The following is a 17,168-nucleotide window of genomic DNA, read 5'->3' on the forward strand; positions in this document are numbered from 1 at the left end:
ATTTGGCTTTTTATTTTTGCCAGTCCTGGCACTGTCCCTGACCTTTTTTTTTTTTTTTTTTTTAATTTTTATTGTGAAAACACCGTACAAAGGGGTTACAATTACATGGGCAAGGTAATGAGTACATTTCTTTTCTTTTTTTGGGGGGGGGGGGTCCGGTTGTGGGGCCTGAACTCTGGGCCTGGGCGCTGTCCCTCAGACCTTCAGTTCAAGGCTAGTGCTCTACCACTTGAGCCACAGCACCACTTCCAGCTTTTTTCTTATGTGGTGCTGAGGAATCGAACACAGGGCCTCATGCATACAAGGCAAGCACTCTACCACTGAGCCACCTTCCCAGCCCCATCCCTGACCTTTTAGCTCAAGGCTAAAGCACAGACTATCCTTCCCAGGCTGTCTTTGAATCCCAATCCTCAGATCTCAGCCTTCTGAGTAGCTAGGATTACAGGCTTGAATCATCTGCACCGGGCTTTTACTTGACTTTTTAGGCTCAAGACTGGCACTTTATCACATGAGCCATACCTCTACTTCTGGCTTCTTTAGGTATTTAATTGGAAAGAAGAATATCTTAGATTTGTATGCCTGGGACTGGCTTTGAACATTGATCCTCATAGCTCAGCCTCCTGAGTTACTAGGATTATAGGCATGAGCCACCAGCATCTGGCCTACTTTAGTTCACATTTATCTATTGTCATGGATACGTGAGCCATAGGTTTAAATAACTGGGGACAGGGGACAAATAAACAGTCCCAGTAATAGGTGAAGGTGTTATTATTGTATAGTGATTTGAGGGGAGCATTCTCGTTCTCATAAGATGATTGCTTCTGCTGGGTGCTGGTGGCTAACATCTATAATCCTAGCTGCTTAAGAGGCTGATATATGAGGATTGTGGTTTGAAGTCAGTAGGAACATCTGTGAGACTCATATCTCCAATTACTTACCTCCCAGAAAAGCTGCAAGCAGAATGTGGCTCAAGTGGCAAACTGCGAACCTTCAGCAAAAAGCTCAGGAACAGTGCCTAAGCCCTGAGTTCAAGCCCAGGACACACACACACACACACACACACACACACACACACACACACACACACACACACACACACACACACACACACACACACACACACACACACACATGATTATTCCTGCTTCAGGGTACAGCCCGGTCATTACATGTAAATTTCCAGGCAGCTAGTCTGCTGTTCTTCTGGGAGAGGGGAGGGCAGCAGTTTCTGTTCCCGGTCATAAAGATGTCATCCATCAGCCCAGTCTTTCCTGGATTCCACAGTGGCTGCAAAGTGAATGGCTTAGAACAAGAATAGATACAAAACATAGGCCACAATAACAAAATTTATTCTGTGGTAGCCAGGGTAGACAGGATTTCAGTATATCTTCAGATGTCTTCAGGGTTGCAGTCACTGACCTCAGGTTAAATAAGGAGAATTGAGGGGAGGCAGGGTGCTCATAGTTAAGGCAGTCCTGGTCAAGGTATGGCCTAGATGACCAGCTGCTCTGTCAGATGATAAGATGACATTGCTCCTCCTCCTCCTCCTCCTCCTCCTCCTCCTCCTCCTCCTCCTCCTCCTCCTCCTCCTCCTCCTTCTCCTCCTCCTCCTCCTCCTCCTCCTCCTCCTCCTCCTCCTCCTCTTCCTCCTCCTCCTCCTTTTTCTTCCTCTTTCTTTGCCAGTCCTGGGGCTTGAACACAGGGCCTAGGCACTGTCCCTGAGCTTCTTTTGCTCAAGGCTAGTGCTCTATCACTTGAGCCACAGCACCACTTCCAACTTTTTTTTTTTCTGTTTATACAGTATTGAGAAATCTAACCCGGGATTCATGCATGATAGGCAGGCAATCTACCACTAAGCCACATTCCCAGCTCCGATGGCATTGTTTCTTGAGAGGCAGTTTTACCTCTGTCGCAAGATGCTGATTTTGTCTTTCTTGGAGCCCAAGAAGGTTTTAAAGTGTCTTGGGCAAAGAATAGCTCAGATCAAAGAGCACAGATACAAAGTGTGTGTGTGGGGGGGGGGACGACTGAGCATCCAGCATTTAGTTAATTCAAAGGCCCAGCAAAACCATCGCTTAGGTTGCCTCTTAGAATTAGAGCAAGAGCATGAGAAATCAAGGGTCAGCTATTCAACAGGCTGACATCTAAGGATTATGGTTCAAAGCCAGCCCAAGCAGAAAAGTCAATGAGACTCTTATCTCCAATTAACCATCAGAAAACTGGAAGTGGTACTGTGGCTCAAGTGGTAGAGCATTTGCCTTGAGCTGAAGAGTTCAGGGACACTGCCCAGGCCCAGAGTTCAAGTCCCATGACCAACAAAAAAAAATCAGTTTTTAAGGCATGCAACATATATGTGTATATTATAAAGATAGATTAAAAATAGACAGCAGTGTCATAATTTGAAGCCAGCCTGAGTAGGCAAATCTGAGAGACTCATCTCCAATTTAACCAGCAAAAAGCTAGACATAGGGCTGGGAATGTGGCTTAGTGGTAGAGTGCTAGCCTTGAGCAAAAGAAGCTCAGTGACAGTGCTTAGGCCCTGAATTCAACCTCCAGGACTGGCAAAAACATTTTTTTTTTAAAGCTAGAAGTAGGGTGGTGGCTCAAGTGGTAGAGCACCAGCTCTGAGTTAAAAAGCTAAGGAGGAGTACAAGCCCCTAAGTTTAAACCCCAGTACCAGCACACACACACACACACACACACACACACACACACACACACACACACACACACACGCACACACGCACACGCACACGAAAGTGTACAGATGTATGAGTTGTGTCAAGCATATATAGTCAGGTACCCATCAACATGATCAGACTATTTCCTCTAGTCTTGAAAGTTCTCTGATGTCTCTCACAATTCCTATTTATCTGTTTTCCATACCTACAACTTTTCCTTTTCAAGAATATTATAAAAATGAGATCAAAGCCGGGAGCTGGTGGCTCACGCCTGTAATCCTAGCTACTCAGGAGGCTGAGATCTGAGGATCGAGGTTCAAAGCCAGCCCAGGCAGGAAAGTCCGTGAGACCCTTATCTCCAATAAACCACTCGAAAACTGGAAGTGGCGCTGTGGCTCAAGCGGTAGAGCACTCCCCTTGAGCTGAAGAGCTGAGGGACAGTGCCCAGGCCCCAGAGCTCAAGCCCCACGACCAACCAAAAAAAAAAAAAAAATGAGATCAAGTAATATGTGTTTATGAGAACATACACTTTTACTTCTTTTGGTTAAAAATACCAACAACTAGTATGACTGGATTGCAAGCTTACTAGGTTGTATGTTGGCGGTGTCATGCCTGCTTTCACAAGAAATTGCCAAGCTGTTTCCCATCATGGTTCTATGTTTAACATTCTCATCAACAGTGTACAAGAGTTCAGGTTTCTCTGCATTTTCTAATTCTTGAGATTGCCCAAGTATTGTTTCTATGCAATTCTAACTGGAGTGTAGTAGTCTCTTACTTTGATTTCAATTTATGTAATGCAAATCATTTTTTTGCAGTAAATAGGACTTGTCTGGAGAATCAATGTTTCAAATCTTGGCGATCCTTGCAGGGAAAATAGAGGGTCCTTAGTGAAGAATTTGCTGCACCTTGGCTGCTGGGATATAAATTCTCTGTCCTGGATAGGCAGAGACCTGAGCTTCTTCCCTTTGGCCAGAAGAGGTCAGGAGATGGCAGAAAATAGGCTGCCCAATTTTTAGTTCATCAATCCTGAACATTTATCGTATTTACACGCATTATAGTTATGCCTTTTTCTCTGAGTCTATTTGACTGCTACCTGGTCAAGTTTGATTGGTTCTTCAAATAATATAAACTGATATACCTAACCTTAAAGTTGTAAAGTCCTTCCTTACCAAGAGTAACTAACCTATATTAAGAAATGAGCTATCCACTTCCCACTATCACCCTTGATGCTATATTAGAGGGAACAGTGAGCAGCTGAACTCGGTGGACCCCTGCTTTTCCTCTTCTTGAAACTTGCAGGAGCCAAGAGAGAATGAGGAAGGGGTTTGGGGATGGGAGCAGGGCTCCAGACACCTAGCCCACTACAGGCCTTCCTCTGTAAGGTCTGGGCTGGGGCTGCTCACGCGAGGCAGTGCACAGATCTTCTGGGGCTGAGGCTGCAGAGTGCCCCCAAAGACGTACTCCAGCCTGAGCTCCGGGCTCCCCTCTGGCAGTTGGAAGCTAAAGGTCCGAAGGAGGGTGGCAAACATCAGGAAGAGCTCCATTCGAGCCAGCTGGTCCCCAGGGCACATCCGATGTCCTGGAAGTCGAGGAGAAAGGTCAGAGTGTGGCACTGGCCTGTGTGTGTCCCCATCTTCCAGTCCTGGCTCCACCCAGGACTCCATACTATGCCTCATACCTGCAGAGAAGGGCAAGAAGGCCTCATTGACCACGAAGTTCTCATCCTTGTCCAGGAAATGGCCAGGGTTGAACTGCCGAGGGCTCTCCCAGCACTCAGGGTCATACAGCACAGAGGCAAGGTTGGGCAAAATGATAGTTCCCTGCAGAGAGAAGCTGCTACACAGGCCCACAAGGAGCCTCAGGGGCCAGAGCCCAGCCCAGGGTCAGAAGACCTCAGGGAAACTCCCGGTGTGCTGGTGGGAGTGACTGGACCCTGCAGGCCCCCCCGGGGAGATCCCACAGGCCTACTCCCTCCTGGCTGAGCTTTGTGCCCATGGGTTTATGGCAGTCCACGTTTGAGAGAGAAACAGAAACAGGTGGAGAGAAAGGAATGATCAACAACAACAACAAAAATCTGAGTGTTGGAAAGGCAGATAACAGTAGAGTAGAAGCCCAATGCCAGTAAGCTCACAACTGTAATTTTTTTTTTTTTTTGGCCAGTCCTGGGGCTTGAACTCAGGGCCTGGACTGTCCCTGAGCCTCTGTGCTCAAGGCTAGCACTCTACCACTTGAGCCACAGAGCCACTCACAGCTTTTTTAGTTTATGTGGTACTGAGGAATTGAACCCAGGGCTTCATGCATGCTGGACAAACACTCTACCACTAAGCCACATTCCCAGCCCCTCACAATTGTAATTTTAGCTACACAGGATGCTGAGAGCTATGCATCACAGTCCAAAGCCAGCCCAGGCAACAAAGTTTGTGACACTTTTGAGTTGGGAACATGGCTTAGCTGTAGAGTGCTTGCCTAGCATACATGAAGCCCTGGGTTTGAATCCTTAGTACCACATAAACAGAAAAAGCTGGAAGTGGTGGTATGGCTCAAGTGATAAAGTGCTAGCCTTGAGCAAAAAGAAGCTCAGGGACAGTGCCTAAGCCCTGAGTTCAAGCCAAGCCCCAGGACTGGAAAACAAAAGTTCATGACACTTTCATTTTCAATGAACTTCAATTCATCACTAAAAAGCCAGAATGGAGATGTAGCACAAGTGGTAGAGTACCAGCCTTGAGCAAAAAACCTAAGGGATGGCACCCATGCCCTGAGTCCAAGCCCAGTTCTCTGTCTCTGTTTCTTACACACACACACACACACACACACACACACACACACACACACACACACACACACACACACACACACACACACTAGCACAGGATTCTAGGAGGTAGAAAGCTCAATTCTTGGGGCTGAGAAGGTGGCTCAGTGGTAGAGTGCATGCCTTGCATTCATGAGGCCCTGGGTTCGATTCCTCAGCACCACATAAGCAGAAAAAGCTGGAAGTGGTGCTGTGGCTCAAGTGGTAGAGCACTAGCCTTGAGCTGAAGAGCTGAGGAACAGCGCCCAGGCCCAGAATTCAGGCACCATGACTGGCAAAAAAAAAAAAAAAAAAAAAAAAAAAAAAAAAAAAAGCTCGACTCTTGACTCTGTAGGAGTGGGAAAGGAGAACCTGAATATAATCCTTGCCCTAATCCCAACCACAACTCTCACATAACCTTCACCCTAATGCTAATCTTTCCTATAGCCTTAATCTCTCCTGTAACCCTAATTCCAGCCCTTGCTGTCTCCGAGTGAGGTGAGTGGTCAGGAAGGCACCAAAGGCTGCAGGCCTCTGCTCCTTCCCATATGGCGCTACACTGGGCATAAACAATATGTGTAGGTCAAAGTGGAGCAAGGATGGGGTTCCCAGGACATAGGAAACGCAGTGCCAGAACCTTTTCTTTTTTCTTTTTTCTTTTTTTTTTTTTTTTGGGTCCGGTCGTGGGGCCTGAACCCTGGGCCTGGGCGCTGTCCCTCAGCTCTTCAGCTCAAGGCTAGCGCTCTACCACTTAAGCCACAGAGCCACTTCCGGCTTTTTTCTTTTTGCTTATGTGGTGCTGAGGAATCGAACCCAGGGCCTTGAGCATGCAAGGCAAGCGCTCTACCACTGAGCCACCTTCCCAGCCCCCTCTTTTTTCTTTTTGATGCTAATACAAGGCCTTAAACTCAGGGCCTCATGCTCTTACATGGCTTTTCCACTCAAGACTGGCACTCTACCATTTGAACCACACCTCTACTTCTGGCTTTCTGCTGGGTTTTTTTAAAAGTCTTTTATTTTGTTTGTTTGTTTTCTGTGGGTCATGGGACTTGAACTCTGGGCCTGGGCACTGTCCCTCAGCTCTTCAGCTCAAGGCGAGTGCTCTACCACTTGAGCCACAGCACCACACTTTCTGCTGGTTTATTGGAGATGAAAGTCTCATAGATTTTTCTGTCCTAACTGGCTTTGAACCTTGATTTTCAGATCTCAGCTTCTTCAGTAGCTAGGATTACAGGCATGAGCTACTGTGCCTCAGCTCCAGGATTCTGAGAAGACCTCCCACCCTTTGGCTCACTCACCAAACACCATAGAGTTAAGTCAGGGGGGATCAAGTGGCTAATGATAGGACTCTTGGCTTTGACAAAAGGAGCTTAAAAATAAAACAAAGATAACAAAAAATAATCCTTTAGCAGGATCCAGCCAGTGGTACACCTACTTGTACTCCCAGCATTGGAGTCAACCTGGACTACATAGTGAGTCCTGGTCTCAAAAAACAAAGGCTGGGGCTGGGAATGTGGCTCAGTGATAAAGTGCTTGTCTGGCATGCTTGAAGCCCTGGGTTTGATTCCTCAGCACCACATAAACAGAAAGAGCCAGAAGTGGGGCTGTGGTTCAAGTGGTAGAGTGCTAGCCCAGGCCCTGAGTGCAAGCCCCAGGACTCCAGCCCTTTTTGCTTTTAGTTCTTTTTCAGAGTTTCTTGGGCTGTGAACCACTTTACCCAGCTTATTCTTTGAGACAGAGTCCTACTAACTCATTGACTTTTTTTCTTTTTTTCTTTTCTTTTCTTCAATTTCTTTTTTTTTTTGGATCCGGTCATGGGGCCTGAACTCTGGGCCTGGGCGCTGTCCCTCAGCTCTTCAGCTCAAGGCTAGCACTCTACCACTTGAGCCACAGCGCCACATCCGTCTTTTTTCTTTTGCTTATGTGGGTGCTGAGGAATTGAACCCAGGGCCTCAGGCATGTAAGGCAAGTGCTCTACCACTGAGCCACCTTCCCAGCCCTGATTTTTTTCATCATTATTATTTAAAACATTTTTTTACTTGGCTGGCCTGGAACTGTGATTACTTCCCAACACCTGGGATTATGGGCATGAACCACTGTGCCCAGACCCAAACACTCATAAGAATTACCTTCACATGAAGGGTCTCTTGGGCAGAATTCTATATTCCCTCCAGGATCATTTATATTCTGTTCTAGAGAGCTGTCCTAGCCACTTTGCAAGGTGGTTGACGTTACTTCATGAAACAGGTTCAAAGCATCATTTGTCTATCCAATTGTACAAGATGACTCTGCCATCTGCCTGCTGGGTGCCTCCTGGGAACTCTCTGCTAGCTTCTCCTTGATAAATGGCAGTTTGAAGTCCACAATCAAGTTGAATGCCAGAGCTGACACAGGCTTGAAATGCAGCCATTGTATTAGGAACCTTCACTATTGTTGCTATCACTCAGCTAAGGAAATGACAGGAAACTGTTTCGGGGTATCTATGCCATTTAATGACACGCTGACAATCTCTGACTCAGCTTTCAGCAGCCATCCCTCCCCCAAATTGTAAAAGTTCCAGATCGATTCTAGGTTGCTAAAGGCCCTCTGGAGTCTTTATCGCAGAGCAATTCTAGAATCAAATTGGCAGGAATAGGTTCTAAGGAAGTTTTGAATCCCAAACAGCATGAAACAGAGCTGAACTTTGGTCCTCCTGCACCCCTCCCCCCTTTTAACTTGATCTGACATCACTTGACATCACTTTAAGACAATCTGAGCTCAGGTCCTCTTGCTGTGCCAGCAGCAGGAAGAGCTGAGTCTGTGCTTCTGAACACATATTCCAGGCATCACTTGACAAACTGTGGACTTGGTGATCAATTATTGCCAAGGACAATTTGGTATCAGCCAACCAGACATGCCAACAAACAATGAAAAACATCTTCATTTAGCACATAGATTCATTATTATTAGTGTATGTATGTGTGTGTGCTGGTGCTTGAATTCAGGGCCTGGGCACTGTCCCTTAACCTTTTCTGCACAAGGCTGGCACTCTACCACTTGAACCACAGCTCCACTTTGAGTTTTGGGGTGATTAAATGGGGATAAGAGTCTCATAGACTTTCCTACCTGTGCTGGCTTTGAACCACAATCCTCAGATCTCAGCCTGCTGAGAAGCTAGGGTTATAGTTGTAAGCTACCCACACCCAACTGCATCAATTCATTTTTGTGAAAGCTAGATAGGCTTACTGGAAGCAATAGGACTGACGGTGAGTGTGGTAGACAGAGCAAAACTTTTGTAGTCCCAGGAATATGAAGATAAAACTGAGTTTATCACTTTATAGCTATGTTTTTGAGCAATTTACTAAGTCACAACAACAATATCAAAGGAATTATCTTGAGGCAGTGTCTACATAATATCTAGAGGTTGTTAAAGGAGAAATGGATTGAGGCAGGAATCTTAAGTATGATCATTTATTAGTACTGGCACCCTAGTAGGGCCCTTAGGGAGGGCCTAACTTCCTAACTTCATTCAGTGGTAAACACTGAATGAAGACTGTCATGGTGGAACAGATTGGACTCCGTACCCTCTCTCTGTACCACTCCTGTATCTAATGTGCCACATTGTACCACTATGGCTTCCAAGGATGAACAGGCTGGAGCCTCGCCGCAGAGCCAGAGCCTCTTCCTGAGAAAATTCTTGGGGCTCCAGCTACGCCTTTACATGTATAGGGTTACCCGTACTGGGGCAACAAGATGAGTGACTTGTTTTTATTAAAATGGCAATCTTGTCACCTATATGCCTGTAGTACCTTTTCCTTCCTTCCTTCTTTCTTTCTTTCCTCTCTTCCTTCCTTCCTTTCTTTTTTCTTTCTCTTTTCTCTTTTTGAGCCAATTCTGAGGCTTGAACTCAGAGCCAGGGTGCTGAGCTTTCCTGCTTTTTTTTTGCTCAAGACTAGTGCTCTACCACTTGAGCCCCAGCCCCAGCTGTGTGTGTGTGTGTGTGTGTGTGTGTGTGTGTGTGTGTGTGTGAGCTTAGTTGGAGATAAGAGTCTGCGGTTTTCTTACCCAGGCTGCTTTGAAGTGTGATTCTCAGATCTCAGCCTCTTGAGTGAGATTTCATGCATGTGCCAGTTGGTACCTTACCTTATTTATTTATTTATTTATTTTTGTCGGCCATGGGGCCTCATCTCTGGGCACTGTCCCTCAGCTCTTCAGCTCAGGGCTAGCACTCTATCACTTGAGCCACAGCGCCACTTCTAGCTTTTTCTGTTTATGTGGTGCTGAGGAATTGAACCCAGGGCCTCATGCATGCAAGGCAAGCACTCTACCACTGAGCCACCTTCCCAGCCCCAGTACCTTACTTTTTAAATGCCCCTGAAAAGCCAAGTGGCTGGTTGCACACACCTGTAACGCTAGTTATTCAGTGGGTTATGATCTGAGGATTGAAGTTCAAAGCCAGCCCAAGAAGAAAAGTTGAAGACTCTTTTCTCCAAGTAATCAGCAAAAAGCTGTGAGTAGAGAGGTAGCTCAAGTGGTAGAGTGTTTACCATGAGTGGAAAAAGCCAAACAGGAACTGTGCCCCAGTAACTGGCACTAAATACATACATACATACATACATACCCTGAAAAGAATCTTAGCTCCTGGTATTCATACCTTTACATAATCTCCTTCCCAGACTAGGCTGGATCTTGTTTCTCACTTCTAACAAATGGACTATGGTAAAGTGACTGGATTTCACACTGGAGATTGATTTATAAAAAGACTGTAGCTTCTCTATTGGGTGCTCTCTAGTTTTTTATGAACTGAGGTCAGATACCGTGTTTTGAAGCCACCATATGAGGAAACTTATATGACAGAGAACCAAGGGTGGCCTCCAGCCCAGTCCATGAGCCACCGAGACCTAAAAACAGTCATGAGAGTGACAGATAGCCCTTGTTATTTTAGCTATTTATTATTTTTCCCTTTTTTTCTCTAATACTGGGGTTTGAATTCAGAGCCTAGGCTTGCTTCCCTAATTTCAGACATGCTTTCAGCAGTATTTTTTACTGCTTATTTTGGAGATAGAGTCTAGTGAACTTTTCTGTCCTGCCTGGCTTTGAACTATTATGGAATTATGATCCTGCAGATCTCAGCCTCCTGAGGAGCTAAGATTGCTGGTGTATAGTTATTTATAATTTTAATGCTATTTGCGTTATGTGGTTTCTAAAAATCTGGGCATATATTTAAGTGATAGACAATAGCTTGTCAGAGTTAGCATCAAATATATGAGAAACATTATTCTTTATGGCTTAAGATTTGAACTTCAGAGCCGGGCGCAGGTGGCTCACACCTGTAATCCAAGCTACTCAGGAGGCTGAGATCTGAGGATCGCGGTTCAAAGGCAGCCCAGGCAGGAGTGACCGTGAGACTCCTATCTCCAATAAACCACCAGAAAACCGGAAGTGGCGTTGTAGCTCAAGTGGTAGAGCGCTCGCCTTGAGCTGAAGAGCTGAGGGACAGCGCCCAGGCCCAAAGTTCAAGCCCCACGACTGACAAAAAAAAAAAAAAAAAAAAAGATTTGAACTTCAGTAGTTAATGGACATATGATATAAACTAATTTGAATGGTTACTGATCAATTGCAGTGCTTCTATTCAAAGCTAAGCACAGCCCCATTGTATCTGGATATATAATGTGTAACAGCCCCATTTACTTAAAGCTTGCTGGAAGACTAGGGTTTGTTTGTTGTTTTGTTGGTCATGGGGCTTGAACTCTGGGCCTGGGCGCTGTCCCTCAGCTCTTCAGCTCAAGGCAAGCGCTCCACCACTTGAACCACGGCACCACTTCCGGCTTTTTCTGCTTATGTGGTGCTGAGGAATCGAACTCAGGGCCTCAGGCACGCAAGGCAAGCACTCTACCACGGAGCCACCTTCCCAGCCCTGTTTGTTTGTTTTAATTGTGCCCATACTGGGGCTTGAATTCAGGACCCTCAGCTGTACCTTGGCTTTTATCACTCAAGGTTAGCGCTTTCCCACTTGAGCCACAGCTCCACCTTTAGCTTTTTGGTAGTTAATTGAAGTTAAGAATCTCAAAGACTTTCCTGTGCGGGCTGACTTTGAACCTCGTTCCTTAGATCTCAGCTTCCTGCATAGTTAGGATTACAGGCCTGAGCTCCCAGCATATGTGAGGTCTTATTACACATCCCCTATATGAATGCCATAGGCAGACAGATGACTGAATGACAGTAAGATAGCGGGTTGGCAGAAGCTGCAGCTAAGGGCAGGAAGGGCCTATCTGCGGGTGCTGGTTGGATGTGGAGTGAGCAGGGCCGCTTACCTTGGGCACGTAGTAACTATGTAGCGTGGTGGGCGTCACGCACTGGCGCACTGCACCCACGGCCACCACACTGCTGACACGCTGCACCTCGTGGAGGACGGCGCGCGTGTAGGGCAGCCGCTCACGGTCCTCGTAGCAGACAGCCTGGGCGCTGCCCAGCACTGCGTCCAGCTCCTGCTGCACCCTCTCTGTGGGTGGCTCAGTGTGAGTCTGGGGAAGATGGTGTCCTAGCACCCCCCTCTCACCCTCCCCCAGGCCTGCATCCCATCTCTCAACCCAGAGCCACCAGCGCGCCATGCTGCCCCTTGGGCCAGAGCACCCCACCCTGCCATCCCTGATCCCATAGGAGAGAGCGTGCTTCCTGTGAACAATTTGCAGGGCTTGCTCCTGCAGGAGGTACTTACGAAAAGGGACAGAATCCCAGATTCCATCCCCTGCCACGTGGGGGCGCTCCAGATACAAAGATCCTCGTGCTTGAGAAAAAACGAAGGCCCTACCAAGGCACATCCTTTTATCCAAGGTCACAAAACTGGAGCCAGGACTTGAATTTAATTTATCCCTGGGTGGACTCCAGCCACCATTTGGCTATCATCCTGGGGCTTGGCACTTAGTTGGCATGGAGTCATTACTGCTTGCCCGATTCTCACTGTTTTTGATAGGTATAATGGCTTGTTCAAGGTTACACAGTGAGCTGTAGGCTGGTAATTGAACCCTTTCTAGCTCCATGCAACACTGTCAACATCTGCTGGTTGCCAGTGGCTCATGCCTTAATCCTAGCTAGTCAGGAGGCTGAGATCTGAGGATGGTGGTTTAGAGTTAGCCTGGCAGGATATTCTATCTCCAATTAACCAGCAAAAGAAACTGAACTGGAGGCATGGCTCAAGTATTAGAGAGCCAGCTGTGAGGGGCAAAAAAATCAGAGTGAAAGCATGAAGCCCTGAGTTCAAGCCTTGGTACCAGCATGCAGGCACATATACACAGAGCTGTCAACAGTCCCCGTACTGCTGTACCACACAGCTGAGAACATAAGCCACCAAAGCCCTAAGGAGGATTACCTGCATGAGACAATTAGGCAGCCCGTGAGTGCCCCTCACCCTGGATGTTTCTGTGATGGACCATATAAATGAGTGCCCAGTGCAGAGTGGTGGCTGTGGTGTCCGTGCCTCCCAGAAACAGGTCAATTACCACTTGGATCAAGTTCTCCTCGTTGAATGTGGAGATAGGATCGTCTGAGGCCTGGGAGAGAGATGGGAAGTGGGTGGACTGGGGTAGCAACTCGGGATCTTATCTCCCCCTAACAGAGCCCTGGTATCTGCTGAGGCCCAGCATGTCCCAAGACCTTGTTGAACTCCTTGGGTGTCAGAGGGCTGGGTCTCAGGACTGCTACAGACAATTTTTTTTTTCATGGGGATTCTCCTCCTGGGGTTCTGAACCAAACAGTAGCCAACTCTTCTTCTCTGCCTACCCCTGTCTGCAGAGCCAGCCCTGGCCTGAAAAAATAATGAAAATCCTTCTTCCTTCCTTCCTTCCTTTCTTTCTTTCCTCCTTCCCTCTCTCTTCTTCTCTTTCTTCCTCTCTTTCTTTCTCTTTCTTTCTTTTTCTTTCTTTCTCTTTCTTTTCTTTTCCTTCCTTCTTTTCTTTCTTTCCCTTACCCTTCTCTCCCTTTCTTCTTTCCTTCCGTCCTCCATATTTCTGTCAGTCTGCCTGTCTTTCTGTATGCTGGTCTTGGGACTTGAACTCAGGCCTGGGGGCTTGTCCCTGAGCTGTTGTACTCAAGGCTAGCATTCCACCACCTGAGCCACAGCTCCACTTCTGGCTTTTTGGTGATTAATTGATCAGAGTCCCATGTACTATCCTGCCAAAGTTGACATTGAACCATGATTTTCAGATCTCAGCCTCCTGAGTAGCTAGGATTATAGGTGTGAACCACCAACATCCAGCTGGAAAATCCTTTCTGAATCTAACCCTTCAGGGTATTTTGAAAAAAAATGTGCAGACTGAGACAGTGACCAGTCAAAGATTGAGACCATAGCCTAGTAACAAGGTGCATCCTGGGAACACAGCATCCTTGCTTCCTTGCAGCCAGTTCAGGCCCACCTTGGTGATTTGGGCCAGATAGCAATTGATGAAGTCCTTGGGGGCCTCTGATGCCTTGAGCTTGTGTCTGATGATCTCATGGCGGATGAAGCCCTTCATAGCTTCTTGGTGTCTAAATATCTCCTGGTGGGGTCCAGGGAGGTGGCGGAGGGCCCAGGGAAACATGTCATACAGCTGGAGGGGAGAGAGGTCTACTCAGAGCCCACTCAGACATCAGTCAGGGCAGCTGAGTTGGCTGGGGCTTCTGACACAGGCAGCCCTGACATTTAGAAAATTCCAAATAATGACAGCACTGGTAGCAGTGACTGTTAAGACCTAGTCAAGATGTTGCAGTGTCCTGACTCTTATTCCCTGCCCCTGCATCCATACTTGTCAGCTTGCTTAGCAGAAGACACCTAAGGAAACCAGAATCAGGCTCAAGGAGCCTCTGTCTCGCCCACTTTGCAACCTCCCAGCCTGAGCCACAACCATGCCATGGCCTGCACACCTGACTTCCCAAGTGCCATTACCCGGCGCCATGCGGTGCTGACAAAGGCCAGGCCAAAGTTGATGGCTTGAGTCAGTTCCTGGAAGATTGGCTCATCTGAGAGGAAGCGGTGGCCGAACACCAGAGCCCCAATGACTTTGGCTGTGGATCTTCTGATGAGGACCTGAGGATCAAAGGGTCTGCCTGAGAGTAAAGGGACAGAGCTCAGAGGAGAAGGCACACAGAACCCTGCTCTGAGCACATGGCCAGTCTTTGATAGTCATGCACGATCTAGTCGTTCATTCTCATCCTACATTTATACTCTCTGCAAGGTCTCCATCACTTCTGTGAGTCAGGTTCTGTGACAATGCTGGACTTGCAGAAAGAGGTGGGAGAAACTGGTAAGTTATGTGAATAAAAGCAAGGCTAGGTAAGTTATAGCTGGGACTAAGGTATCTGGGATTCAGAGGACCTCTTAGGCAGGGACCTCAACTCTTTCAGCTGTGAAAGATGGAGCAGTGGATCCTCACAGGAAGGGAAGGGATGTGGACCAGACCATTTCAGAAGGGGAAATATGTGAAGAAGGTTGTAGGGTGTAAGCAGGGGGCCTGGTGGCCCACATCTGTAATCCTAGCTACTCAGGAGGCTGAGATCTGAGGATCACAGTTCAAGCCAGCCCAGGCATGAATGTCTATGAGACTCTCATCTCCAATAAACTACCAAAAAGCTGGAAGTGGGGCTGGGGCTTGAGTGGTAAGTGCTGACCTTGAGCACAAAAGCTCAGGGACAGTGCCCAGGCTGTGAGTTCCAGCTACAAAAAAATTAATTAATGCTTGGACGTGTGGATGTTGATGAAAAGACTTTCCCAGACAGAAAGGAGGGCATCTGGCTTCCTACGATGCTGGCATGCCTACGTTTCTGACTATCAGCACTGAAGAAATTTCCAGTCTATTAATATATGTCAAAACCATTGTTCATATTGCCAGGTTTCACACACATAGACCAGTCTCTCCTCCCTCTCCCCCCCCCCCCACGCACACTGGCTGTTCTGTGTGTGTGTGTGTGTGTGTGTTCAGAGGCATGTATGGGTGGTATAGGCCTGTCCCAGCTCATTCCTTACCCTGCTTCCGGCAGAAGGCCTCTGCTAGCTCTGCTGCCTCTTGCTGTAGCTGCTCCTCTAGCGCCCGTCTGCCTAGGCCCAGCTCACGGAGCACTGTCATGCAGAAGCGCCTCTGTTGCCGCCATGTGTGCCCATTGCTGCAAATGACCCCTGAGCCCAGGGGGGGAGGATGGGGGACAGTCACTAGACTCTCCCAGTGTTCAGGCCAATACCACCTGGCTCCCACCAGGCCTTGAAGGCAGCTCAAACAGCTCTGCATTGCTGCTCTGGGTAAGGGGCGTTTTGAGGTGGTGGGTTATGAGTGTTAGGGCCCTCAGGGTGGGCTCAGCTATGCCTTCCTCCAGCCCCCAACCTGTTTTGCTTTCAGGAGTCCCTGAAAGAAATGGAGGAAGAGATAAAGAGAGATGGGAGGGGTTGGAGCACTTGCTGAGCAGGACACTGTAATGGGCTCTCATAAGCTCACTTAATCTTCACATCCTTGAAGTGGGGAGCATGCATTATCCCCATCTAATTTAGAAGCACATGGGCCAGGGCGGGGACTGTGGGGGTGTGAGGATGACTTGTGCAAGGTCACAGGCCAGCAAGGGGCTGAGATTGGATTTAGATACAGAGTTGATTTTAATACCCATCCTGGGGATTGAGCCCAGGACCTTGTGGTCTTGGTTGGCTTTTTCACTCAAGGCTGATTCTCTTCCACCTGAAACACAGCTCCACTTGCAGCTTTTTGGTGGTTAATTTGAGGTAAGAGTCTCATGGACTTGTTTTGCTCAGGCTGGCTTGGAACTTTGATCCTCAGATCTCAGCCTCCTGAGTAGCTGGGACTAAGTGAGCCACTAGTGCCAGCTGGTTAAGTTTATCTTTGTGCTTTTGAGCTGATAAAGGATGTGATAAGGAGCCCTGAGTCCCTGAGTACAGTGACTGTCCAGACAGCTCTTCACTATGATGGGGGAGGGGGCGGCCTTGCCTCTTTCTCCAAATAGGTCCTGAAAGAGCGGGGTCAGGGGCCTGCCAGAGAACTGCTCGGAATTGGAGACCAGAGCTTCCTTCACGGCCCGGAAGCCATTCAGCACCACGACGGGTGTGGGGCCTACCCACACAGTGAACACGCTGCCATGAGTCTGAGCCAGCTGTTGGAGAGACCAAGCATGTCAGGCTGTGGACAAAGCACAGCTGGCCCATTCTCTGGGGCTGTCCTCTTAACACGAATCCCCCACCTTGCTGCACCCAACATTCTACATCTTAGAGCACCCCACTGACTTCCCAAGAAGCCAAACCTACTCTCTGGACATTTAAAATAGCCAGGAACCAGCACTTATACTCCATCAGGCCTGCTGGTGGACAGGGTCTACAACTATAAAGAGCTATAAGTAAAAGCCACACTATAACTCGAGTCCATCCAGTGTCAGTGGATATCTGTTTGCATTCAGTGAGTTAGAGAATAGATGCCAAGGGCTGGGATTGTGGCTTAGTGGTAGAGTGCTTGCCTAGCATGCATGAAGCCCTGGGTTTGATTTCTCAGTACCTTAAAAACAGAAAAAGCTGGAAGTGGCACTGTGGCTCGAGAGGTCCAGAACTAGCCTTGAGCAAAAGAGGCTCAGGGACAGTGCTCAGGCCCTGAGTTCAAGCCCCAGGACTGACAAAAAGAAAAAAGAAAAGAAAAGAAAAGAAAGTAGATGCCAAAAAAACGTAAGACCAGGACCTCACAGATCTCCTGACTCTC

The 17,168-nt window shown here is 47.7% G+C and overlaps 1 protein-coding gene across 1 annotated transcript; it reads right to left on the bottom strand.

The window, feature by feature from the left end:
• Positions 1-4,042: 4,042 nt before the first annotated feature.
• On the bottom strand, positions 4,043-14,027 carry LOC138831832 (cytochrome P450 2J2-like). Its single transcript, XM_070028855.1, has 5 exons — positions 13,863-14,027; positions 12,860-13,001; positions 11,766-11,953; positions 4,360-4,501; positions 4,043-4,260 (listed from the first exon to the last, which is right to left on the bottom strand). Exons 1-5 carry the CDS (start codon positions 14,025-14,027, stop codon positions 4,043-4,045), a joined length of 855 nt encoding a protein of 284 aa, XP_069884956.1.
• Positions 14,028-17,168: the final 3,141 nt, after the last annotated feature.

This window comes from Dipodomys merriami, unplaced genomic scaffold (assembly GCF_024711535.1).
Source record: "Dipodomys merriami isolate MVZ:Mamm:240054 unplaced genomic scaffold, mDipMer1.0.p SCAF_2, whole genome shotgun sequence".
Classification (NCBI taxonomy): domain Eukaryota; kingdom Metazoa; phylum Chordata; class Mammalia; order Rodentia; family Heteromyidae; genus Dipodomys; species Dipodomys merriami.